General features: G+C 40.7%; 1 protein-coding gene across 1 annotated transcript in view; it reads right to left on the bottom strand.

Moving 5' to 3' along the window:
* The window catches only part of eif3i (eukaryotic translation initiation factor 3, subunit I), a 37,195-nt gene that overhangs the window by 2,334 nt on the left and 7,746 nt on the right, over nt 1-27,115 (bottom strand). The window contains exons 2-9 of the mRNA XM_060904697.1: nt 23,809-23,901; nt 20,025-20,112; nt 16,713-16,778; nt 14,748-14,897; nt 11,596-11,723; nt 11,325-11,435; nt 5,137-5,226; nt 4,844-4,917 (exon numbers count right to left, since the gene is read on the bottom strand). Coding sequence (XP_060760680.1) covers nt 4,844-4,917; nt 5,137-5,226; nt 11,325-11,435; nt 11,596-11,723; nt 14,748-14,897; nt 16,713-16,778; nt 20,025-20,112; nt 23,809-23,901 — 800 coding nt within the window. The remainder of the gene's footprint in view (nt 1-4,843; nt 4,918-5,136; nt 5,227-11,324; nt 11,436-11,595; nt 11,724-14,747; nt 14,898-16,712; nt 16,779-20,024; nt 20,113-23,808; nt 23,902-27,115) is intronic.

Below are 27,115 nucleotides of genomic sequence, written 5' to 3' on the forward strand. Positions count from 1 at the left end.
GGAAAAAACGTCTATGCTGTCTTTCTTTGCATAAGGCAAACCTCACGGAAAAATCAAAAGACTAATTACCATTCGGTTTATTGAGGTGCACGGCAGTGTATACATAGTTGCAACAACTCACATAAAACAAAACAAAGACTGATATTCGGTTGGTTGAGCTGCGCAGACTGCACAGGTTGCGAGCTCGAGCTTGGTTGCTATGGTTACTAACAACAAGTTTGACAGGCATATCGGGGTTGGGGTTGGTTTGCTGGCAGCTTTGTCCCCCCCAGTTTTTTGTCCCCCCCAGTTCAAAAAACGTATCTGCGCCCCTGCGCATGACATCAATGCGAGGGACGCTTCGGGCTGTGAAGGTTCTGAATCTTCTCAATGGAAGGACGCAGAGGTTGGGGAGCTGATTTCCATTTGGGGGGGATACAGCTATTCAAGCTAGATTGGATGAGTCATACCGCAACCGGGCGGTTTTACTTCCGTAAACACTGGCCATGCTCACTGCGTGTGACGTCGTCGTATCCTGCAATGCGCATGCGGAACACTTTTAGGTCGCTTTTCGTTCATACTGAGGATCACATACAAGTCGCATATATTTGTTAATGTGAACGACCTCACAAAAAAATCGGAATTGAGCATTAAGCCTTGCAGTGTGAACGTAGCGATAGATATAAATGAACAAGAGTTGAAGCGCTAACACAAATGCAGGCTTATGTTTGATGTGGCTGTATATGTACAGTGGTATGCAAAAGTTTGGGCACCCCTAGTCGAATTTGCTGGTATTTATTCAAATCCATGCTTCAGAGTTGGAGAGGTGTTCTTTTCCTGGAATTTGGCATCCTTTTTTCTCCAAACATGCCTTTGTATGTTGTGGCCAAAAAGTTCTATTTTGATTTCATCAGTCCACAGGACTTGTTTCCAAAATGCATCAGGCTTATTTAGATGTTCATTTGTGAACTTCAGATGCTGAATTTTGTGGCTAGGACGCAGGAAAGGTTTTCTTCTGATGACTCTTCCATGAAGGTCATATTTGTTCAGGTGTCGCTGCATAGTAGAACAGTGCACCACCACTCCAGGGTCTGCTAAATCTTTCTGAAGGCAGGGTGGCCGCGGGTCCTTAAAAAGTCTTAAATTTCAAACCCCATGGTCTTAAATTTTCCATCTTAAATTTATGGAGATTTTACTCAGTCATATCGTTAAAATGTGGTACACTTTGGATGGGGAAAAAGTTTAATCGTTTTTGATGCTCACAATTATACCACGCAGGCTCCGAATCCATGGGTTGCTAGACACACGCGTGCTTGACAACCACTCAGTGCCTGATCTGTTGATGGAGGGTAGTCCGAGCCACAATGGGTAAATGTAATGATAACTGGCTGCAAGATACAAAATACTCATGGTGGCTGAAAGCTGTACCCAAAGATGCCAACAAGGCATACTGTGTAGCATGCTGTAAGACTTTTAAGTTGGGCACAATGGGGATAAGAGCGGTGGACTCTCATATGAAGAGCGCCAAGCACGTTGCTTTTGCTAAAGGCCGCGAGCATCAGCCTCAAATATCCGACTTCAGCGCTGCCACCACTAACGGTCGTGGAGAAGAGGATAGATCTGTGACATGTAAGAGAATAGTATTGTTTGTGTGGGGGTATCGTTTCAGGTGTATGTGCATTCACATTGTTTAACTGTTGTTTTCTGCATTGTTGTTTGACCAAAAGATGGAAGTGAACAATTCTGCTTACAATGTGACTCCCCAAGCAGAGAAAATAATAATTAAAAAAAAAAAAAAACTGTTGCATTGGATTCTGTGTGAGACTTCATTCACATTTTCACATTGGATTCAAACGTTGTGACTGCATTCTGATTGTCACATAGTTACAAGTTTATCCGATCCTTATATTGTGTTGTGTGTGTGAATGCCTGTCAAGGAAAAGAAATGAAGTACTTCTACTAGAATAGTGTTTTCTGGTGAATGTTTACAAGAACAATACAGGGGGGCAAAAAAGTATTTAGTCAGTCACCAATTGTGCAAGTTCTCCCACTTAAAAAGATGAGAGAGGCCTGTAATTTTCATCATAGGTACACTTCAACTATGAGAGACAGAATGAGAAAAAAAAATCCAGAAAATCACATTGTCTGATTTTTAAAGAATTGATTTGCAAATTATGGTGGAAAATAAGTATTTGGTCAAAAACAAAAGTTCATCTCAATACTTTGTTATATACCCTTTGTTGGCAATGACAGAGGTCAAACGTTTTCTGTAAGTCTTCACAAGGTTTTCACACACTGTTGCTGGTATTTTGGCCCATTCCTCCATGCAGATCTCCTCTAGAGCAGTGATGTTTTGGGGCTGTCGCTGGGCAACACGGACTTTCAACTCCCTCCAAAGGTTTTCTATGGGGTTGAGATCTGGAGACTGGCTAGGCCACTCCAGGACCTTGAAATGATTCTTACGAAGCCACTCCTTCGTTGCCCGGGTGGTGTGTTTGGGATCATTGTCATGCTGAAAGACCCAGCCACGTTTCATCTTCAATGCCCTTGCTGATGGAAGGAGGTTTTCAATCAAAATCTCATGATACATGGCCCCATTCATTCTTTCCTTTACACGGATCAGTCGTCCTGGTCCCTTTGCAGAAAAACAGCCCCAAAGCATGATGTTTCCACCCCCATGCTTCACAGTAGGTATGGTGTTCTTTGGATGCAACTCAGCATTCTTTCTCCTCCAAACACGACAAGTTGAGTTTTTACCAAAAAGTTCTATTTTGGTTTCATCTGACCATATGACATTCTCCCAATCCTCTTCTGGATCATCCAAATGCTCTCTAGCAAACTTCAGATGGGCCTGGACATGTACTGGCTTAAGCAGGGGGACACGTCTGGCACTGCAGGATTTGAGTCCCTGGCGGCGTAGTGTGTTTCTGATGGTAGCCTTTGTTACTTTGGTCCCAGCTCTCTGCAGGTCATTCACTAGGTCCCCCCGTGTGGCTCTGGGATTTTTGCTCACCGTTCTTGTGATCATTTTGACCCCACAGGGTGAGATCTTGCGTGGAGCCCCAGATCAAGGGAGACTATCAGTGTCAAAATAATTAGTTTTTCTTTTGTTTCAGACATGTAAAAGCTTTTTTACCTTTACCTGACATGTTTCAACGGTGTAACTTCCGTCTTCATTAGAGGGTGACCCTCTGATGAAGACGGAAGTTACACCGTCGAAACATGTCAGGTAAAGGTAAAAAAGCTTTTACATGTCTGAAACAAAAGAAAAACTAATTATTTTGATTTAAGAAGAAGACATAATGAACGTAATATATTTATTAAACGAGATTATCAGTGGTCTTGTATGTCTTTCATTTTCTAATAATTGCTCCCACAGTTGATTTCTTCACACCAAGCTGCTTACCTATTGCAGATTCAGTCTTCCCAGCCTGGTGCAGGTCTACAATTTTGTTTCTGGTGTCCTTTGACAGCTCTTTGGTCTTGGCCATAGTGGAGTTTGGAGTGCGACTGTTTGAGGTTGTGGACAGGTGTCTTTTATACTGATAACGAGTTCAAACAGGTGCCATTAATACAGGTAACGAGTGGAGGACAGAGGAGCCTCTTAAAGAAGAAGTTACAGGTCTGTGAGAGCCAGAAATCTTGCTTGTTTGTAGGTGACCAAATACTTATTTTACCGAGGAATTTACCAATTAATTCATTAAAAATCCTACAATGTGATTTCCTGGATTCTTTCCCTCCATTCTGTCTCTCATAGTTGAAGTGTACCTATGATGAAAATTACAGGCCTCTCTCATCTTTAAGTGGGAGAACTTGCACAATTGGTGACTGACTAAATACTTTTTTGCCCCACTGTAAGTTACATTAAATTATATAGTTTTTTTTTTTTTTCAAAAGAGTACGTTTTCGCGTGACATTAGATTTGGTCTTAATTTTTTTTGGAACATGGTATGAAAAAGTCTTAAATTTAACTTGGACAAACCTGTAGACACCCTGTGAAGGTCTTTTGCAGTCAAACAGGGTTTTTATTTGCCTTTCTAGCAATCCAACGAGCAGTTCTTTCAGAAAGTTTTCTTCATCTTCCAGACCTCACCTTGATCTCCACTGTTTCTGTTAACTGCCATTTCTTAACATTACGATCTGAGGAAACGGCTACCTGAAAACACTTTGCTACGCTCTTGTAGCCTTCTCCTGCTTTGTGAGCATCAATTATTTTATTATTCAGAATGCGAGGGAGTTGCTTAGAGGAGCCCATGGCTGTTGATTTTAGGGACAAGTTTGAGGAGTCAGGGAATTTATACAGCTTTGAAATCTGCATCATCTGACCTTTCCTAACGAAGAATTTGAACAAGCCACAGCTCAGTAAGCTAATTAAGGTCTGGAACCTTGGTAAAAGTTACCTGAAAACTCAAATGTATTGGGATGCCCAAACTTTCGCATGGTGTTCCTTTTCTTTTTTCACTCTCCAATTGGACAAAACAAAAACAATACACAAATCTTGCAGAAAACGCTGAAAAGAAATGTCTCGTCTTTACCTTTATGCCTTTTGGTGATCAGTTCATCTTCTGCTCACTTAACTTCTCACAGTAACAGACATTTTCAGTAAGGGTGCCAAAATTTTGCATGCCACTGTAGATATCCTTGTGTCAGCCACATCAAGCATTTATTCAGTATTTTTTTTTGGGGGGGTGTCTTAATTTCTGATGTCCTTCACTGCATCACTATTATACTCTGACCTATTAATTATTTTGTTGATGGGCCTTGTACGGCAAAAAAAAAAAATTCTCCTCAGAGACTAATAAAGTATTTTATCAAAGAAGCTTAATCGCTAGGCTAATGCTGCAGCTAACAAACATTTACCAACCTGGCTTCAAATCTGCCAATCCTAGTGGAAGTGGTTGTGACCTCCATGGCTTCCTGACCTCCTCCCATGACCACCTGGACACAAGAAAACTGGTCAGATTTCATTACATTCCTGGTTCCCTGAAGACAGTTTAATAAAACGTATCTGTTCTTAATTCTACTGAACAGTGGCGTAATTAAAAGTACACTGGGGGACAAAGTTTTTGTTTTAAAGACAGTTGTAATAAGACATGCATTATAACCTGAGAATTATTTTTGATTTCTGAGGTACATGCTAGATTTACAATGACTTACATGGTCCATGATGGGAGAGATCGCAGCAGAGTTGACGGGTCGCTCGGTCTTGAAGGTTTTAATGTGTTCGAGTGAGGTCGAGTCAAACAGCTGTGTAGAGTCGAGAGGCAACGTATCAGCTGATGAGTTTAAGAAAGCTCTCACACCTATTAGTATGTTTGCTGCCACCAAATTAGACTGAAACTGATACTTGACGTGCGCTTTCACGTAAATAATAAGCCAAACAAAAAAAATGCAGCTGTGAAACTCATTACCAAAGACTAGCTTTTTTTTTCCCACAAAATATTTACACACAATAACAAGACTATGTCACCATGGTCGCTGATACTCCTCTGTATGCTCACGTCAGCTATTCATGCTCTCTCTAATAGTTATTGAACTTAAAATTAACTGAAAAAGTTATTGATGTTAGCACTGCCGAGGTTACTTAGGAAACTTCGTTAACCGTCACCTCACACTGGCTTAGCTCTGATACTCTTGAGTCGGTCATTTTGTTCTGCACCCAAGTCTCATTACTGTGTTTTCACTAGGGCCTGACCGATAAATTGGGATGCCGATGTTATCGGCTGATATGAGTCACCCTCCAATAAATCGGTATCAATGTTTATAAACAGCCAATAAATGACAAGACAGAAGACAGCTTATGTATTTTGTCCACCAGGGGGCGATCACATGGCATTCAGCTATTCAAAAAAAAAAAGTGGTCAGTTGTACACTAATGGCATATATACTTTTTTTTTGTACAGTTCCAATATAAATAAAAAGTACCCTAAATTATTTCATAGTTAATATTAATAACTACAATTAACATTGCATGTATGCTATAACTGAATGATGAATATGGATTTTTTTTTTTTTTTTTTAAATTTGTATATCCCGAAGTGGGCCACACCTTGAAAACACACATGACCCTCCAAAAACTAAACTAAAACAAAAATTTGAGACACCGTGTAAAACAAAAACAGAATGCAAATCCTTTAACCTATATTCAATTGAATACAAAGACAAGATATTTAAATGTTGAAACTCTACACACTCATTCTGAATTTGATCTCTGCAACATGTTCCAAAAAAAGTTGGGACAGAGGCATATCTACAGTGGTGCTTGAAAGTTTGTGAAGCCTTGAGAATTTTCTATATTTCTGCATAAATATGACCTAAAACATCATCAGATTTTCACACAAGTCCTAAAAGTAGATAAAGAGAACCCAGTTAAACAAATGAGACAAAAATATTATACTTGGTCATTTATTTATTGAGGAAAATGATCCAATATTACATATCTGAGTGGCAAAAGTATGTGAAACTCTTGGATTAGCAGTTAATTTGGAGGTGAAATTAGAGTCAGGTGTGAGTGGGCACCCTGTTTTATTTAAAGAACAGGGATCTATCAAAGTCTGATCTTCACAACACGTTTGTGGAAGTGTATCATGGCACGAACAAAGGAGATTTCTGAGGACCTCAGAAAAAGCGTTGTTGATGCTGATCAGGCTGGAAAAGGTTACAAAACCATCTCTAAAGAGTTTGGACTCCACCAATCCACAGTCAGACAGATTGTGTACAAATGGAGGAAATTTAAGACCATTGTTACCCTCCCCAGGAGTGGTCGACCAACAAAGATTACTCCAAGAGCAAGGCGTGTAATAGTCAGCGAGGTCACAAAGGACCCCAGGGTAACTTCTAAGCAACTGAAGGCCTCTCTCACATTGGCTAATGTTCATGAGTCCACCATCAGGAGAACACTGACAACAATGGTGTGCATGGCAGGGTTGCAAGGAGAAAGCCACTGCTCTCCAAAAAGAACATTGCTGCTCGTCTGCAGTTTGCTAAAGATCACGTGGACAAGCCAGAAGGCTATTGGAAAAATATTTTGTGGACGGATGAGACCAAAACGGAACTTTTTGGTTTAAACGAGAAGCGTTATGTTTGGAGAAAGGAAAACACTGCATTCCAGCATAAGAACCTTATCCCATCTGTGAAACATGGTGGTGGTAGTATCATGGTTTGGGCCTGTTTTGCTGCATCTGGGCCAGGATGGCTTGCCATCATTGATGGAACAATGAATTCTGAATACCAGCCGATTCTAAAGGAAAATGTCAGGACATCTGTCCATGAACTGAATCTCAAGAGAAGGTGGGTCATGCAGCAAGACAGCGACCCTAAGCACACAAGTCGTTCTACCAAAGAATGGTTAAAGAAGAATAAAGTTAATGTTTTGGAATGGCCAAGTCAAAGTCCTGACCTTAATCCAATTGAAATGTTGTGGAAGGACCTGAAGCGAGCAGTTCATGTGAGGAAACCCACCAACATCCCAGAGTTGAAGCTGTTCTGTACGGAGGAATGGGCTAAAATTCCTCCAAGCCGGTGTGCAGGACTGATCAACAGTTACCGCAAACGTTTAGTTGCAGTTATTGCTGCACAAGGGGGTCACACCAGATACTGAAAGCAAAGGTTCCCATACTTTTGCCACTCACAGATCTGTAATATTGGATCATTTTCCTCAATAAATAAATGACCAAGTATAATATTTTTGTCTCATTTGTTGAACTGGGTTCTCTTTATCTACTTTTAAGACTTGTGTGAAAATCGGATGATGTTTTAGGTCATATTTATGCAGAAATATAGAAAATTCTAAAGGGTTCACAAACTTTTAAGCACCTCCGTCCCTCTGTGTGACATCACCTTTTCTATTAACAACATGAATGGAAGTTTTAATCGTGAAATTAAAGTTGCTCAGCATTCTGGGGTCTCCATTGTTGTGTTTTGCTCTTCATGATGTGCCACACATTTTGGTATACAGGCAGGCCAGTTTAGCACCTGCACTTTTTTAGTATGAAGCCATGCTGTTGTAACGTGCAGAACGTGGCTCGGCATTGTCTTACTGAAATAAACAGGGATGTCCCTGAAAAAGACGTCATCTGGACGGCAGCTTATGTTGCTCAAAAACTTGTATGTACCGGTCAGTAATCATGGTGGCTTCACAGATGTGCAAGTTACGCATGCCATCACAGATGCTGGAAGCCGGTGGCAATCTGGCTGGTCCTTTTCCTCTTCAGCCCAGAGAAAACGTTATCTATGATTTCCAAAAACAATTTGAAACGTGGACTCGTCAGACCACTCTTCCACTTTGTGTCAGTCCATCTCAGATGAGCTCAGGCCCAGTGAATTCAGTGGCGTTTCTGGATGTTGTTGATATACAGCCTTCGCTTTGCATTCAGCAACAAACTATTTACAGACAACGGGGTTACAAAGTGTTCCCAAGCCCATGATCATGTCCGTTTTTAATGCAGAGCTGCCTGAGGACCCGGTCACAAGCGTTCAGTGTTGGTTTTTGGCTTTGCTGCTTACATGCAGAGATTTCTCTGGATTCTCTGAATCTTTATTATGGGTCATCGATGGTGAAATCCCTAAATTCTTTGCAGTTGTATGTTGTGAAACGTTGTTCTTAAACTGTTGGACTATTTGCCCACGCAGTGCTGAACCTCACCCCATCCTTCCTTGTGAACGATTAGGCTTTTCCATTTACCAGTTAACCTGTTTACTGGTAGAATGTTCCAAACAGGTGTTTTTGGAGCATTCCACAATTTTCCCAGTCTTTTGTTGCCCCATCTCAGCTTTTGCATGTTGAAAACGTTGCAGGCGTCACATTCAGAATGAGTACATTTACAAAAAAAAAAGTTTATGTTCAAACTGAAATATATTGTCTTTGTATTGTATTCAATTGAATACAAGTCAAAAACGGAATACAATCCTTTTTAATATGTTTTACTCAGCGTCCTAAGTTTTTTGGAATCAGGGTTGTCGGCCTAATTAGATAGCCTAATAAATCTGTTGTTCAAAATGGTCCTCCCGTCATATGGACATTTAGGCCTGCTTGACTACTTTTGTACTCGTCACAATATTTAAATGTAGTATAAATACAGATGTGATTAGAGCAAATCGCGTGCTGATTGGTTGAGAAATTCGGACTATTTCTCGATAACCACCTCGAGCGACTCGGCAAAATGGCGGCCGATCGCTTTGGCACCATAAGTGAGGAAGAATTACGAATGATGTAAGAAAATGCTGTTCCTGAAAGCATTAAAGATGCGATGAAGTTTGGTCTAAAACTATTTGAAGGTAAGATGGAATTGTGATTTATTTTATCAATTTCAAAACAAAAGTATTCCACATGACTCGGTGTAGATAAGTGACAAATCTGCACAGATTACATTTGCATGTTGCTTTTGAAGATGGAAATAAATGTTTGGATTTTTTACAAAAAAAAAAAAAAAATCACCTGTGTATTTAGACTCAAACAATTATCCGCCTTAGGCAAAGTGAGTATCGGTGAATAACCTCGACTTCATCTCCGTCATTATTCACTTCACCTTTGGTGAACAATTATTATCAGGGCTTTGAACCAGAATTTTTTTCCTATTGGTTCGTTCCGAACAGAAACGGAATTTTAACGTTTCCGGTTTTGGGTTCCACCATTAAATAGACGTTCCCGAACCGGTTAGAACAAAAAAATTTTCGTTCCCGGAACGGTTAATTACGTTCCCTGTCAGCTGTTTAACAAATGGCTATAAAATTATGTCTGTCTCATCCGGCTTAAGCCAAATGTAGGCTAATTCTATTACAACCTTCATTAAATAAGACAAGAAATAATTCAAAACAATTATTATTTCAAATGTTGGCGATTTGGATTCTCAGTACGTCTTCTCATCTACACAAACAGAAAAAGTGCCAAAAATGAAAGATAATTCGTTTAGTGTGTTACCAAAGGCTAGTCAGGCCCTATAGAGGGCTACCGCATGACGTCACCGCGCCGCGAGAGTTTGTTAGGCGCCATATTGGAAGACCAAGTACACATCTATGCAAGTACATACATTCATAAAACAAACTACACCTGAAATGTAGCCAGGGCCGGTTCTGCCCTAATCTGGACCCGGGTGCAACATCGCGCAAACCCCCCCCCAAAAAAACACCAGTCTAAATCAGGACAACCATCACATAACTATAAACATTTTAGATCAACTATTTTAACTAAATGGGCTATAATAAATAAGCCTGCAGGCAGCCACGGCGGGCTGCCTCAGAAAACTAACCATTCAATGACAACTGAAAGCCTGCAGCCACGGCGGGCTGCCTTAAAAAGTAACCATTTGTCCTACCTTAAAACTCGTTTTGCATTTTCTGCCTCCTTTTTTGTATTTTCGACCCTCCGTTTATTTTCTTTCCTTTTCTGAAAACCCGATTTGTGTCCAGACATTTTGTTCTGCTACCAACGAACTAACTCGTCAGGTCTCGTCTCTCGAGCCCGCGATGATTCCCGTGGGAAGGGCAACAACTGATACATTTTTACAAACAGCCAATAGGGAGGTTGCAACGTTCAGGCTCTTCTTTGCTTAGACACTCAGTAATGCACTTATCACATGGAGACGTGATAGTAGTCCACCCTCCCGCTCTCTCCATTCAGTCAGCGAACGTCACACAGGAAGTGAACCCCAGCGGGTCATAGAAACTTGCGCAGGAGAAGAATGACTTTTTTTATTTGTAGGCTACGGAAACTTTGAGGAACGAAATAAAAACCGGTATTAACCGGTTACCATTATTTTTAATAAGCGTTTCTGTTCCGGAACATAAAAAATAATAAAGTTTCTGGTTTCGTTTCTGTTCCATGTGAAATAGAAAAAGTTCCCGGTTTTCGTTCCTTGAACCGGTTCAAAGCCCTGATTATTATTAAATAATAGTCATTTCTATCTGAATAAATGTTTGTGTCCCCTCCCCAGGAGGCGTGCACCAGCCAATATCACCACTTATTGGAAATCGCAGACCTTTATCATCATCAGTGCCATAAATCCCTTATCGGTCAGACCCTAATTCTCACCTGCTGAAGTGAATTGCAGTGACGGAGGGAAACAGTAGAGCTCGATTCAAAACAGACCAAGGCGATCAAATAATATCCCAAATTTAAGCACATCTTACATTATATACTGTACATATAACAGTCAGCAAAACGTGCTGTTTATGAAAGGTGTCTCTGTATTACTGCTCACACACTGATCAAGTGCACAAGAGACTTTCTGGATGCTAATAACTGCTTCGAAAAGACTCCGACAATTCAGAGCAACGGAAACCAGACACGTGCGTAAACTAGCGTACTGAAGACTTTTCACTTTTCTCTGAAGGATAAAAACACAGACCTTAGCAGCGCAGTCTTTAGAGGCTGTGATGACCATGGTGAGGTCTACAGACGTCTGGATGTCATTGATCTGCTTCGTGTGCTCCTTCACTTTAGTCAGGATATCCCCAGACTACACACACACACACGGTTACTGCAACACTGTCAAACTAAATCCTCACAGCAGACATTTGGTTATAAAACCTTCCTTCTTGAGTCAGATTATTTACCCACAGCTACAGACATGACCATAAACATAGATTCATTAAAACGGTGGCTGTGGGGAAACGAACCTTGGCACTAAACTGGTTGATTTCTCCATTTTCATGTCCTGCGATCACAAACTCTCCCAGCGGTCCCCAAACCGCACTTGTGATCTTCGACTCGCTGCATGGCACGGAGAGATACGACTGGTTGTCCTCTGAGGAGCAGAGAAAAATTAGCACGCTCTAATAACTGTTAGCGCAAAGCATCTTATCTCTCGACACCGTTAGATGATACCCAAAGTATAGTTCAGCTGTAGCTGAAGCGACTATTAAAAGGAGAACTGAAGGCAAATTTATCATCAAAATTCTATTTTTCATTTTATTAAATATCGGAATGCATTTTTGATCGCTATTTTGTCGCTGCTACAGCAAGTTATGAGTGTTTGAAATATGCTCTGTAATATGTCAAAGCAATGGCCGTAAACGAGATTCGTTGAGACCTGTGCGAGACATCGTAGGACGGAAGTAAAACGTACAGCGGGAATCAAAGTGACCGACATCTGCCGACATTGTCGAAAGACGCGCGCGCCCTCTTTCGAATGCTGACGTAATCAAGCCGGAAGTTTTCCGTGTCCGAAATCGCTCCCTATATAGTGAGGACGCCATTTTGTAGTGCTGTCCGAAACCTTAGTGAGGATTATGTGGAAAATGCGTTCAGTATAATACGTGTTTATTATTTTGAAAACCCACCAGCCGCGTTTTAATCGTGCGACAGTAATGACGTAAATACCAGCGCGACGGACTCGTCCTTATCTTATCGTCTTTCCAACTCTTCTCAGTTGGTTCGAAGTCGTATGGAATAATCTCCGTGGTCACGTACGCGAGGGAGGCGGATGTATGTGCAGAAGTATACAGTTTAATAAAGTGCAGAATATACGCAGGCAAACGATCCAAAACGGCCGGCTAGATCCAAAACAAGAATACAGGCAAAAGGGTCGGTCGAGGCGCAAACAGTACATCAAAGGCTAAGCGAGGACAAGAACGAAAAACAGGAAATCAAGACAACAGGTAGAAAGGCTCGGTAATGCGTATCGCAATACTTCGCGATGCAAACGCATCAGCACAGTCCTTAAATAGGCAAACACAGTTCTTTAATTGAGCTCAGGTGCGCCTTGTTCACGGCATACGTGCTGGAGTCCGCTCGGCACGCCTTCAGGTGCACGCGCTACAGAGCGCAGGACTGACACTCCATCACTGATGAAGCTGGCGAATCTTGAAATTAATCTAAATTGGAATGATCTGGCTGCTGTGTAAACAGTTTTCAAAATGGTGGTGCTGACACTTCACGTTTGAAGTCTCGCACGAGTCTCGTGAAGATCACGCGGATAACCGACGCCTGCCGCTGACCAAACGAACTACATTCAACATGGCTAAAAACCGAAAAGGCTGATAAGTGTCTAGGGCTGCACAATTAATCGAATTTAATCGAAAATCGCGATTTTGGCTGCCACGATTAAATTAAATGAAAATCGCGATTTCTTTCCATTTAAAATGCGAGCTCTGCTGTATATCTGATCAAGCACTTTTTGACCAATACTCCGCCAAACCATTAGGGGGCGAACCGACGCATGTAAGGTTTCATTACTCTGCCTAAATAAGCAAGCAAGCCAAGTGCAGTGTTGCCAGATTGGGCGGTTTTAAGTCCATTTTGGCGGGTTTTGAACATATTTTGGGCTGGAAAACGTCAGCAGCATCTGGCAACACTGGCCAAGTGCGCAGAGCTCCAGTGCAGCGGTATCTTCTTCAAGGGGTGATAGCGTGAGAGTAGGTAGCAGATTGAGGTGAGAGAGAAAAGCTAACTATGTCGGAACAACAGACTATTTAGCACTGGAGGCAATGCTGTGACCTGCCTTCGCTCATGTTTAAAGCCAGAGCATGTTGATAGGCTGCTCTTTCTAGCTAAAAACTTGTAGGCCTCAGTATAATGCTATGCAATTGTTGCATGGTCCTTTATCCTTTGGTAATTTCTTGGATAAATTTCATTTATTTGTCATTTGGAAATCAGAATTTCTCTTTTAAATTTCATTCTGCACTGAAAGCTGTTCATATTGTTTGTTTGAATATAGTGAAATAAAATTTAAGTGATTTCCCTAACATCAAGAATAATCGTGATTAATAATCGTGATTACAATTTTGATCAAGATAATCGTGATTATCATTTTTTCCATAATCGTGCAGCCCTATAAGTGTCATAATATGCCAATATGAGTCACGATATAAGGTTAATAAAACCGAAAACACGTTAATTAAGAAATAAAGCAAGTTTAAAAACGACTTCAGTTCTCCTTTAAGCCAAAACCATTCAGGCTTCTGTAGTAGATCCTCTGTTGGGGTTAATCACATGCTTTAAAGTGCATATCCCGGGTAAATTCAGGAGCGAGATCAATGTAATTCTCCTATTTTATATTAAACTTCGGTCAAATATCTGTCGCATTTTGCGCAATTTTTTTACCTTCTCGCAATACCAGAAAAATTCAGTTGAAATCGAGCCATTTGAGGCGAATTGTTCCGCCTCTGAAAAAACTTGGCATTTGGATTTCCCGGCAAACATTGATTTTCGTGACGTCGCGTGCGGGACGCCTCCCTCTGAATCCTATGTCAGCGCTGGTTTGTTTATGAGAAAACGACCTGGTGGTTTTCTGCAAATTTCTTCAACGTTATCGCGTAATTATTAAAATGGTTAACAGATGTATCGTAGGAGGGTGTAGCAACATTACAGTCTTCATCCAAAGGTGAAGTAACATTGCGCTCAGGTGACAATTCCATATTTCAATGCAAAATCGCTAGCTGCTAAACTTGGTCTACACAGGCTGTGCACTGAAACCGTACAAGCTCTCGCAGCCTGCTGGCGCTTCCGCAGGTGACGTCACGAATCTGGCTCCAGACTCCCTCGGGATTTTTCCAGACGCTTATTTTTTTCTGCTGTAGACAGATGGCCTTGTGCAAAATTACCCTTCTGGATGAGTGTGTAAAGGGACGTACTTTCATATAAAAAAAAAAACGAATTTGGTCCAGAATATGCACTTTAAGGTACATTATTTAACTGGAGAGCACTGATCAGGAAAACAGAGAAGAAAAGCTCTCTCAGACTTTGAGGCTTTTTTTTTTGCATTCTATTTATCTTCTCAAATCCTCAGTTCAATACCTGTGGATTCAGATCTGCTCCTGTTAACGCTTACCGATCTGTTGGGGGTCTCGCAGATCAAAGAAGTTCAGGTAGCACTGGTAGCCCATCTGCTTGTCTGTCGAGAACATGATGATGTTCCCGCTGAAGTCGAAGCCACACGTCCTCACCGCCGAGTTGGTATCGAGCACTGCAAGCTGTTTACCTGAAGAGAAACACATCGCCCTGACTCGTTAGCATTTTACAGCAGGCATTCGTTGAGAATTAAAAACCTTTGACAAAGTCAAGCACACTAGTGAACTTTGATAACATAACACTGGGCAAGTGAAAGCTCCAGGTCACGGTTGGGCCATCCTTAAAAAAAAAAATCCGTTTCCTGTCCACCGGGTGAGCAAAAACATTTTCAGTCGGGAGGGAGGGATTTATTATTATTTTTATTTATTTTTTATATATATGGATGGATAAGAAATCGCGATGCTGTGTTTGCTTTTTCTTTCAGTACTTTATTACAAAAGCAGACACATTTAATAAAATATGACGGTTTAATCAACTGAAACTTGTACAAAAACTAAGTTAGCATTTTAAATGCTGACTGCAACATTTGCAAAACTTTTACAAAAGGTACTTAAAATGTCCGACACACGGACTTTTTGTAGTTCTAAATCGGCCGTTAGGCCTAGTTCGGATGAAATTACACTATTAAAATGATCACTGAATGATTTGTTTTTCTGAATCTTTACTATTTTGTTGTTCGCTAGAATACCATTTTGCGATTTCACACTTCAGCAAATGTTTGAAAACTCCGGATCGCCTTCCTTCACGGTGGCTGCCATTTTTTTGTGCCGCACGGTGCATGCGCAGAGCTGATTCAGTTCAGAGTGCGCGCGCACTCGGCGGAGGCAGTAGTGTGTCGGAGGGAACAGAAGCAGAGATGACGCTTATTTTGTCTCCGGTAAACCAGTCTTCTCTTGTTCAATTACGTGCTGGCGTCAAAAGACACCGTTGGTTGTAAATGAAACCAAACTGAGTGGTTGGAGTGTATTTTCATGCACAAATGGAGAAATGTTCGCCGAGTGTGTAATTGTGTCGCCCCACTGCAGACCGTTGTCGTTGTTAATTCATAGCATGCTCAGCTGCGTGAATGTGTCATGCACCGAAAATAAGAGATTTACAAGCCAGGAACGCCTCATGATGCAATACGCAAGAAAAGAAAGAAGATTTGCTGCCATTTTACTTTGTATTTGAGTAAAGTGAATAAATAAATGGTCTGTGGAAAATACATTTAATCCTGGGAACTGCATGCACAGGAGTTTATTTTGTGTTTACTCCCCCCTCCCCCGGCTGGCTGCTTATTTGTCATGGCTGGCTAGTATGAGCCTTAGTGGAAAGCCCTGGGAATGTGTAAGTGTCAAGTTCGATTTTAGATTTACGAACCCGAAAAAAATGTCGCAAAACCGGCATTAAAAAAAAAAAAATTTCAACCGCACAAACGGCACTCACCCGGCCGGTGGACCGGAAACAGAACATTTTTTAATAATGGCCTTTTGCTACGGTAAAAACTGAAGCCATCATCATAAATGCTAGTTGTTTAAATGCATGAATACAGATTAAGGGAAATGAGTGAGCATATGGTCACGTAGCACAGGCCAGACTGATTCAAGCTGACACGAAGGCTACAGTAACTCAAATAACCACTCTTTACAACCACGGTGAGCTGAAAAGCATCTCCAGAAGCACAACACAGCGAGTGATGAGCTACAAGAGCACGAGCAGAAGGTTCGATGAAACTGGACAGCTGAAGACTGGAAAAAGACCAAGCGACCTCAGGAGCACACGGTTTGATGTGAACTTTAACTGAAGCTCTTGACCTGGAGCTGCACGATTTTATGCGCGGTGTTGCCGCTACATGATTGGTCGATTGCATGAATGTGAAATGTATATACAAAACACACACAGTGATATTCAAGTGTGTCGTGTCATCACTGCGTTAGTGGTAGAAACAGAAGAGAAAGTAACCAACCTGTCTCACAGTCCCAGAGTCTGCAGCTGTTATCAGCGGATCCAGTCAACACGTGTTTTGTGTCCCCTTCAGCTTATTAAGGCAAATTTACACAAAGCTTTAATGTGTGTGTAATATGATTAATAATTTTTTTTATTTATTTACCCCCCAAACTCTCTCACACATATACAGTATATACACAGTTCTGTGCAAAAGTCTTAGGCACATGTAAAGAAATGCTGTAGACCAAAAATGGCTTAAAAATAATGAAATTAAATGTTTCAACATTAAAAAATATATATATACACTATAAACAGTAAGCCATAATAAATGAAACAAAGTCAGTATTTGGCGTGAGACGACCCTTTGCTTTAAAAACAAGAGTGCTCCGAGAGTGCAATATCCCCCGCTGGCAACTCTGCCAGAACTCTGGTAAAACACGACCGAATTGAACGAAATCGCAATATGCGTATTACCGACATATAACAAAGAACCCTGATTCAAGATTGCTTTATTGTCACTGTGTAAGACACACAACGAAATTCAGTGCACTGCCTTGCAAAATGGACCTCAATATACACATACGTAAAAGAGATTTACATAAAAGATGATCTATAGATAGAAGGGTTGACAAATTTACAAGATATGGACAAAATTTACAAACAGGAAAGATATAAAAATCTACAGATCCAAGGTTTGTGAAATTCCTCCAAAAATTGTGAGAGGAGTTGATTTCAGAAGGCGAGTACCCTTCCTGGAACGGGCAGGCATCACAACGGCAATCCTGCTTCGGGCCTTTTGGCCAGCGAGGGATTAAAAAAAATAAATAAAAATTTTGCCAAATTACATGAAATTCCTCCAAAAATTATGAGGGAAATTGATTTCAGAAAGCAAGCACACCTTGATGAAATTTCCAAAGTACAAGTTTGTTAATAATCAAGGGTATAACTCTGGGAATATTTGCCCAAATTAAACAAAATTTACATTTGCATATAATGGTCATATAACAAAGCCTTTTACCAAGTTGCATGAAATTCCTCCACAAATTGTGAGTGGAGTTGATTTCAGAAGAAAAACACACTCATGAAATTGTCAAATTATAATTTTGTTAATTAAGGGCTGTAACTCTGGTAAAGTGTGACCGAATTTAACGAAACTACAACATGTATTACCGACATATAACAAAGAATCCTGCCAAGTTTCATGAAATTCCTCCACAAATTGTGAGAGGAGTTGATTTCAGAAGGTGAGCGCCCTTCCTGGGACAGACGGACGGACATCGCCACGACATAATCCCTCTTCAGGCCTTTCAGCCAGCGGGGGATTAAAAAAAAAAAAAAAAACTTTTTGCCAAATTACATGAAATTCCTCCAAAAATTGTAAGGGAAGTTGATTTCAGAAAGCAAGCACACCTTGATGAAATTTCCAAAGTATAAGTTTGTTAATAATCAAGGGCATAACTCTAGTAGCCTGGCTAACGCGACTTCAAAGCTCTACGAGCTATTGGTCTGGCCAAGATATTCAGCCCAACCGTTTCCCAGAGCCCGTGGTTGACCCGCCTCCCTGAAATGCCTCAGTTTGCTACTGGTCGAAGCCAGAAAAGGCTGTGACGAAGCTTAAACCAATCACATCACTCTTTCCTCTGATGTATGTGACGCGACGGGGCTAACTGGTAGATTAAACTCTTACCGAAGCCGGTCGGGAGCAAGGCGAAAACGGCCTTCCTTTCAATAAATACCTCCAGGGCTGCTCTTTGCTCCGTTTTCAATGAGAACTTCCCGTTGAATGCTTTCAATACAGAATCTATGCGTAATAGATGCGGAAGCGTGAATGAAGCGCTTCCGGCATAGATTCTGTAAACAATCTATGGCTTCTGGTCGCAGTTCTACTACGTCAGTGCCTTGAACACGCCTCTACCCAGGGCCGTTGGAGATGCTCAAAGTTGATTGGTTCCCGATTTTTCGGGAGCTTGGAAGAGCTGTAGATAGCTTGCCTGGCCAGACTAAGCTCACAACAAGCCCTCGTGTTGCGTCACGCTTAGGATGGGCGGGCCCAGGCTATAACTCTAGTAAAATCTGCCCAAATTAAATGAAATTTCAATCTGCGTAGAACTGTCATATAATAAAGCCTTTTGCCAAGTTTGGTGAAATTCCTCCACAAATTGTGAGAGGAGTTGATTTCAGAAGAACGTCCACCCTCATGAAACTGTCAAAGCGTAAGTTATTTAATCAAGGATCAAAACTCTGGGAAAATTTTCACAAACGAAATTAAATCGCAATATGTGTATTACCGTCATATAACAAGGCCTTTTGCCAAGCTTCGAGAAATTCGTCCAAAAACTGTGAGAGGAGTTGATGTCAGAAGGAAAACACACCTTCATGAAATTGTCAAATTATAAAATTTTGTTAATCAAGAGCCACAACTCTGGGGAAAATGCGACCGAATTGAACAAAACAAACAATAAGCGTACTAATGACATATAACAAGGCCTTTTGCCAAGTTGCATGAAATTTGTTCAAAAATTGAGTGGAGTTGATTTCAGAAGAAACACACACTCACATGAAATTGTCAAACTCTAATTTTGTTAATCAAGGGCTGTAACTCTGGTAAAAATGTGACCGGATTTAACCAAATTACAATATGCGTATTACCGACATATAACAAAGAATCCTGCCAAGTTTCGTGAAATTCCTCCAAAAATTGTGAGAGGAGTTGATTTCAGAAGGTGAGCGCCCGTCCCGGGATGAACATCGCCACGACATAATCCCCCTTCGGGCCTTTCGGCTTTAGTCTCAGGTCCAGTGAGTGCAGTTTTATGCGGAAATGATCTGTAGGTTTTACTGAGCATCTTCCAGAACCAGCCACAGTTCTTCTGGACACTTTGACTGTCACACTCGCTTCTTCATTTTGCACCAAAACCCAGCAGCCTTCATTATGTTTTCTTTTTTAATCTGAAAAGTGCTCTCTTATGTCACATGCTGCTCAGATACAAACTTTTTCCCTCTAATATTTAATTTTGTGCTGGAAAATGAAACGAACGTTTGGAACTCAAACATGTTTTTGTACCGACTCGATAACGTAGCAGTCATAAAACAGAAATCTATAACAAAGTTTGTATGAAAAAAATAACAGAGTGGCACAGTACTGTATCTATACATCACTTCATTCCACAGGACAGTGTACGCCTCTACTGTACTTACAGATAAGTGTCGTCTTAATATCTGGTGTCATAATGTTATCTGTACTTGTCAAAATTTCCCTTCAATAAAGGATCAATAAGGTTTTCTGTCTCGACAAAAGTTTTAAAAGGTAACAAGCGTCAGTGAAGGATACAGTCGACATCCACACACCACACGGCTCCGGTGTGGCCGTTATAAGTGCCGAGCCTCTCACCATTCACCGAATACCACACGTTGACAAACTGAGGGGGAGAAAAAAAAAAATTTTTTTAAATCACCACACACAAGTCAATAAAAACATCACATCAAACGCACCAGGAAAAAGAAACCGGAATCGAAATAACACATTCCGAGTTTGGATCGCAGTGGAAGTGTTTTTCCACTTCCTCATGTTAATGTGCATTTTGTATTTGTATCACTAGGCCATTATTAAAAAATGTTCTGTTTCCGGTCCACCGGTTGTTTTGAATAATATGAGTGCCGTTTGTGCGGTTGAAATTTTTTTTAACGCCAGTTTTTCGACATTTTTTTCGGGTTCGTAAATCTAAAATCGAACTTGACATTTACGCATTCCACGCAGAATATAGAACTGAATCAGCTCTGCGCATGCGCCGTGCGGCACAAAAAAAGAAAAAGAGCAGCCACCATGAAGGAAGAAGATCTGGAGTTTTCAAACATTTGCTTAAGTGTGAAATCGCAAAATGGTATTCTAGCGAGTAGAGGTCGACCGATCTATCGGCCGGCCGATTTAATCGGCCGATTTTTGCCATTTTTTAATGCATCGGCATTGGACGATTTTCTTATTTGGTCGCGCCGATTTGAAGTCAGGCACGACAGCTACGTAGAACGCGGCGTGCAAAAGACCCAAGCCAACAAACATTTCAGGAGTCAGCAGAGATAGCCTACAGGTAAGGCTTCAATTCTTACATTTCAATGTCCTAAAGTCGTATATTTGCTCTCATGATAGTTGTAATCTGTGATGTGTTGCTTCATTTAGCGAAAGGAAAAACGAATAGCATTTCAGCTGCATCGGAGTTGTAGAATTCCTCTCGAAACGAAACGTTGTGATGCGTAGCCTTGTGGCCGCGAGTGCATCGGGAATGCGTCGACTATGTAAGCCCCCTTAACGCTGGCGACCGCTATGTTCCGATCTAAACTGTAGTAACGGACAGTCTATTGCCCCTTTTCCACCAAAGCAGTTCCAGGGCTGGTTCGGGGCCAGGGCTTAGTTTGGAACTGGGTTTTCTGTTTCCACTGACAAAGAACTGGCTCTGGGGCCAGAAAAACCGGTTCCAGGCGAGCACCAACTCTCTGCTGGGCCAGAGGAAAGAACCGCTTACGTCAGCGGGGGGGACGGAGTTGTTAAGACCAACAACAATAACAAGACCGCGAAAGATCGCCATTTTTAAGCGACAAGAAGCAGCAGCTGTACAAACGCGAAGTCATCCATTATTATTATTGTTGTTGTTCCTGCTGCTGCTTCTTCCGCATTGTTTTTGCTTTGATATTCGCGCCAAGGTTTATGTAAACGTAGCGACGTAACTTCCGTATACAGCGACGTAATGACGTGGCTCTGTTTAGCACCGCGAGCTATGGAAAAGCAAACTGGTTCTCAGCTGGCTCGCAAGTTGAACGAGTTGTGAACCAGCACCGGCTCCGAACCAGCCCTGGAACTGATTTGGTGGAAAAGGGGTATGGGTGAAAAGTTAACAAAAAGAGGACGCAAAACTAACCTGTGAACATATTAGAACATTGCCATCCCATGTCCATTCGTTTTCGCGATGTATACATGTTTGATTTGATTGTGAACCAGAGGCCGATGCTAGACCTCTGCAGTTCCTATTTCCGGTTTCCTGCACAGCATGCTGGGAGACGGAGTTTTATATTGTTGAAACGGAAGCGTGTGAAAGTTCAAGGCGAGGAAGTTCCACAGTGAAACTGTATAACTTGAACATGTATTTTGCCGTTTTGAAGTAACTATCTGAACTAGTGCTGCAAACACACTAGTAACACAAACACAGGACGTACTAGCCTAGTACGTCCTGTGTTACTAGTGTGTTTGCAGCACTAATATATTTTTATTTCATATTTATTTTTATGTTGATTATATATTGAATATTTCAGACTCAGAGTTCAGTAGTATTTCATTAGTAGCCTTTGACTTAACTGGTATTTATTTATTTTATATTTATTTCATATGTTGATTTTTTCAGTGTTCAATTTTCAATAAATTGTGTTAAGTTTATAAGTGTTGTGCGTCCTCTTACTAGTATGATATTTTAGCATGCCAATTAGGGACAATACGATAGCATATCGGCCCTAAAAACCGGCAGCTCATATCGGCCATCGGCTGACTCTGACCTCTAAATATCGGTATCGGCTTTACAAAAACCCATATCGGTCGACCTCTACTAGCGAACAACAAAATAGTAAAGATTCAGAAAAACAAATCATCCAGTGATCATTTTAATAGTGTAATTTCATCCGAACTCGGCCTAACGCTCGATTTAGAACGACAAAAAGTCCGTGTGTCGGACCGTCACAAACCGTTACTGGAAAATTCGTTTGATCTTGATCCATCCGAGACGTTACAAACAGCTTTTGAGTTTTGTTATGCGAAATTCATTACCTACTTTGTTAATGACCCTGACAGATCTGTAGGAGAACCTAATAGATCTATTCAAAATGAGAACGGAACCGAACAACAAAAAAAAAAATGCGTTTACGGAACTAATGCAGGTTGGCTGGACAGAATTAAAAACTGTCTGTAGCAAATAAAAAAGTTTTTGTACAAGTTTCAGTTGATTAAACGGTCATATTTTATTAAATGTGCCTACTTTTGTAATAAAAAAGTACTGAAAGAAAAAGCAAACACTGCATTGCGATTTCTTATCCATCCATATATATATATATATATATATATATATATATATATATATATATATATATATATGAATGATTCCACGCTTATGGGTACTGAAATGGGGATATGAACTTATTCACCTAAAACCATTTCTTTTTTTACCATCAGGTCACAAAACATGTAATCTTTAATGAATGATATGTTAAAAGATAACTTTAATTTTCTGAGATGTAATAAAAACACATTTATATGCCAAAGTCAAGCCTATGAGTTCCAAAATGATGTCTGTTCCATTACTTCTGTTGCGATTGTCCATCTCGCGTCTGTTACAAATTAATTACAATCTAGCTATATACCATGTTAATCTTATTGAAAGAATGTGTATGTTTATTCTACTACACATGTTTATTAATTATATTTGCTAAAACATCACCTTCCTATGTTTCAAAAAGTAATTCTACATTGTTAAAATTGAGAATCTATATGTCCACAACACTTCTGTTACGTTCTGACTTTGGCATATAAATATGTTTTTATTACATCTCAGAAAATTAAAGTTATCTTTTAACATATCATTCATTAAAGATTACATGTTTTGTGACCTGATGGTAAAAAAAGAAATGGTTTTAGGTGAATTTTTAAAAATAAGTTCATGTCCCCGTTTCAGTACCCATAAGCGTGGAATCACTCATTATATATATATATATATATATATATATATATATATATATATATATATATATATATATGATTATATAATAAAAAAAAAATTCCTCCCTCCCTACTGAAAATTTTTTTGCTCACCCGGTGGACAGGAAACGGATTTTTTTTTTTTTTTTTTTTTTTAAGGCTGGCCCCATCATTTGTCTACTCAACATTTCTTGAGTAAAATATACCATATTGGTCTCCTGAAAGGTTTTGTTGCGCTGGATATACTTGATATTGCGTTTACATTCATACATGTTGTGTAGCAGATGTTCTGTATGAATATCCTGCGTGTGCAGTTTCCTGGACTAATAACAACTCAAAGACCTCGACTTTAAACTCAAATCAAGTCCAAGTTGAGCCCACGTACCTGGTCCTTGGCCACAGAGAACAGCAGGTCGCCCTCCCTGTTGTATTTAATCTGAGTGATGGACCTCTCATGGCCCTGCAGAAGGATGGGTTTCTGCCCAAAACAAAGAACAGCGTTATCAATACGACTGCTTTCACGTTTGCTGGCAGTCACACAAGCAGCTCCTCTTATTTTATTTTATTTCCTGTTTCCAAAGCCGGAGTTAAACCGTTCAATCTTCAGAGCGCGCTTTATCCAGGTCAGTGGATCTGAAGCCTGTTGGAGAAACAGAGTTTGACGGCAGAGCCAAGACGAAAGAAACCCACAAAGAAATGAGAACATGGGAGTCTTCTCTCTCTCACACACACACACACACACACACACACACACACACACACACACACACAGAGAGGGTGACGCCTTATACAGCATGCTTACTTTCTTTGCATGGCAGGGCAGACTTTTTGGGTTGTCTAGGAATCTTAAATTAAGATGCATTACTGATGATAAATCTAAGCTGGACAGAAGCTCATATCAGTACAGGGTTCTGTTCAGTGCTTTTTCTGGCAGAAGTGAATTGGAAAAACTGTAATTGTCGTCATACCGTTGTGGTATAATGCTGCGTTCACACTTATACCGGTACGAAAGTGGTATAACTGTATCGATACAAAGTATACCGGTACAGTTTAGTGCATCTGTCCACACTAGCAAGAAATGTTTGCGGTTTTCTTTCATGGAAGTTGAAATGCGCGTGCGCGAAATGTTTCCGTGGTTACCGAGTAACTTCCTTCCGAGAATATGGCGGATGAAACAGCGTGTGTGCTTTTTGTTGTCAGTGTACAGTCTGTATTCCTGCTGGTCATTTATTCAGTCGAATCGTATAAAATGCGCAAGGCAGTTGAGAAAAAAAACAAAGAAAACGAATCTCCCTTTCTCCCCCCTCCCTTCTCTTCCCCTCCTTTTTCCCCTCTTCCTCCCCCCCTTCCCTTCTTTGCTCCATGTAGCTCCACGGTCGTTTTGAGCCATTTTGACGTTTTATTTACAGCTGGAAAGCACGGGCGTATTGTATTGTATGAATAACCCGGAAGATGTAGGAATGGTTCACTGCGCTTGCACATTATATTTGTATCGATACAGAACTGCTTCATCTGTCCACACTAGGGGTCGACCGATAATTGGCCTGGCCGACATATCGGGCCGATATTCTGCATTTTTAGGGTTATCGGTATCGGACATAATTTCCACCGATATGCCGATAACATGCCTTTTTGCAGCCATTTCGTTCCTAACGTGACTGTCACTGCACGTCCTTTCCTGCACTCGCCTCTCTGAGTTCAAGAACACAGTCCCGCCCACCACAACATCTGATTTGTTGTGAACTGTTTCAAGGCGGCCGTACGGGCACTCGGGCAGAAGCGGCACAAGGGATACAGCCAATCAACACGCGTAGCTAACCGCTGTGAACTGTTTCAAGGTGGCCGTACGGGCACTCGGGCAGAAGCAGATCCCACTTCAAGGTAAGGACACGCTGCTTTTGCCGCAATAAGTCACAAACACACAAGTTGCAAAAGCACAACATCATTATATGTTTACATTCTTCATCTACTACTCGTTAAAACTGTCCATTTGCATCTGTGTAGCCGGGCAAACTTAGCTTACGGAAGGAAGCACTTGAATTAGCCTACAACCAACTAGTCTCGCTGAAACAGCATAACGTAGGCTGCAGTCATTTTTAAATCCCCGTCTGGAAACGTTGTGAATGTGTCAGTAGTTCTACTCGAACAGTAGAATGACAGCCGTACAGAGAGGTGGTCAAGGGAAGACGAAATAAAATGTAGTGTTTGTGTTCTGTAGGCTAGCGCAAGCCTACTGGCTATTTGTTATGGTGATGAGTAAACTTCATGACGTGACTCGTGCTCAAAAAGCACATTGCACTTGTAGGTAACTTTATAAAGCGCTATTTGAACATTTAAACACGCCAGGTGTGATATGGTGCTAGCAGGCTGTGTAATACTGTAGGGAGTTTGTCAGGACGCTTGTTGTGGGCTCAGTAATTAATCGTGTCGTGGATGCACACTTGCTTGGATAAACGGTAATGAACGAAATACATCAATTAAACTCTTGACTTAAATGTTCTTATGCTACTTCACATTGCGCTGTAATGTTTATAATTCTTGCGCAAGTGATTCTCCTCGCTAGCGCTTCTGATTCGGAAAGCGATATACTCTTGAAGGAGCAGAGCCGTAGATGGTTACTTGTTAAGTTGTTACATAATAGGGAGTGATCGCCGACTTTATGTTTGATTTTACTTTTTAAAAAATGCTGCAGGCAGCTCCCTACACTTGATTTGTTATTTAAAAACTACTTGAAGTTGGTAAGTCTTACTTAGTTCTTAGTGTAAAAGAATCCAGAGTGTATTTTCCACTGAAAATGGTGAGCTGTAATATAGTAGGGAGTGATTTATTTTATTGGTGAATATTTATTTTATTTCTCATTTTATTCTAACTAATGTTTGACTTTATTGTACAAATGCTGCTGGCATCTCCCTGCACAAAATTTCATGTTCAATTTTACAATTAAACATACATTTCATGGATATGAAGGTCTTTGTCAGTGTGTGCCATGTTTAATTTCATGTGAATTATAATGTTTACATTTATCGGTTGCACATATCGGTTATCGGCATCCCAATTCCATAATAATCGGTATCAGCCCTGAAAAAAAAAAAAAAAAAAAAAAACCCCATATCGGTCGATCCCTAGTCCACACTACAGCAAAGCGCTACAGTACCGATACTGTACCGGTACGAAACCCATACATTTGTGGGTTTCGTACCGATACAGTTATACCGCTACAGTACCGGTATAGTTGCTAGTGTAGACAGGTGTTGCGGTACGAAAATAGTATCGTATCGGTACAAAATCCCTAGTGTGGACAGGGTATAAGAGGAATAAAACCCTGGTGTAATAAACACGCCACCCCATCGGTGATTACTTTCCTAATCAGCATGCCCCGAAGTGTTTTATTATATATAACACACACACGTATGTATTTTTATATATGACAGTGTTTCTGTGAATACTGAGAAATTAAGGGCGGTCAATTTGGCAAAAATGAAATAGGTTGGGCTTTGGTCTAAGTATTGCCAAATGATAGTACGACGTGCCAAGTGAAAGGTCCACAGCAGAGCCGCGCTCAAATGCTTTTATATTTTTCAGTATACAACACTAATCACATATTTCATAAGACGTCAGGGGTTCTTAACCTTTTCTGCTTCAAGGCCCACCTATTCAGACTTGTAACGAGTCGGGGCCCATTAAAAAAGATC

The sequence above is a fragment of the Neoarius graeffei genome, chromosome 22, assembly GCF_027579695.1.
Source record: "Neoarius graeffei isolate fNeoGra1 chromosome 22, fNeoGra1.pri, whole genome shotgun sequence".
Taxonomy (NCBI): Eukaryota; Metazoa; Chordata; class Actinopteri; order Siluriformes; family Ariidae; genus Neoarius; species Neoarius graeffei.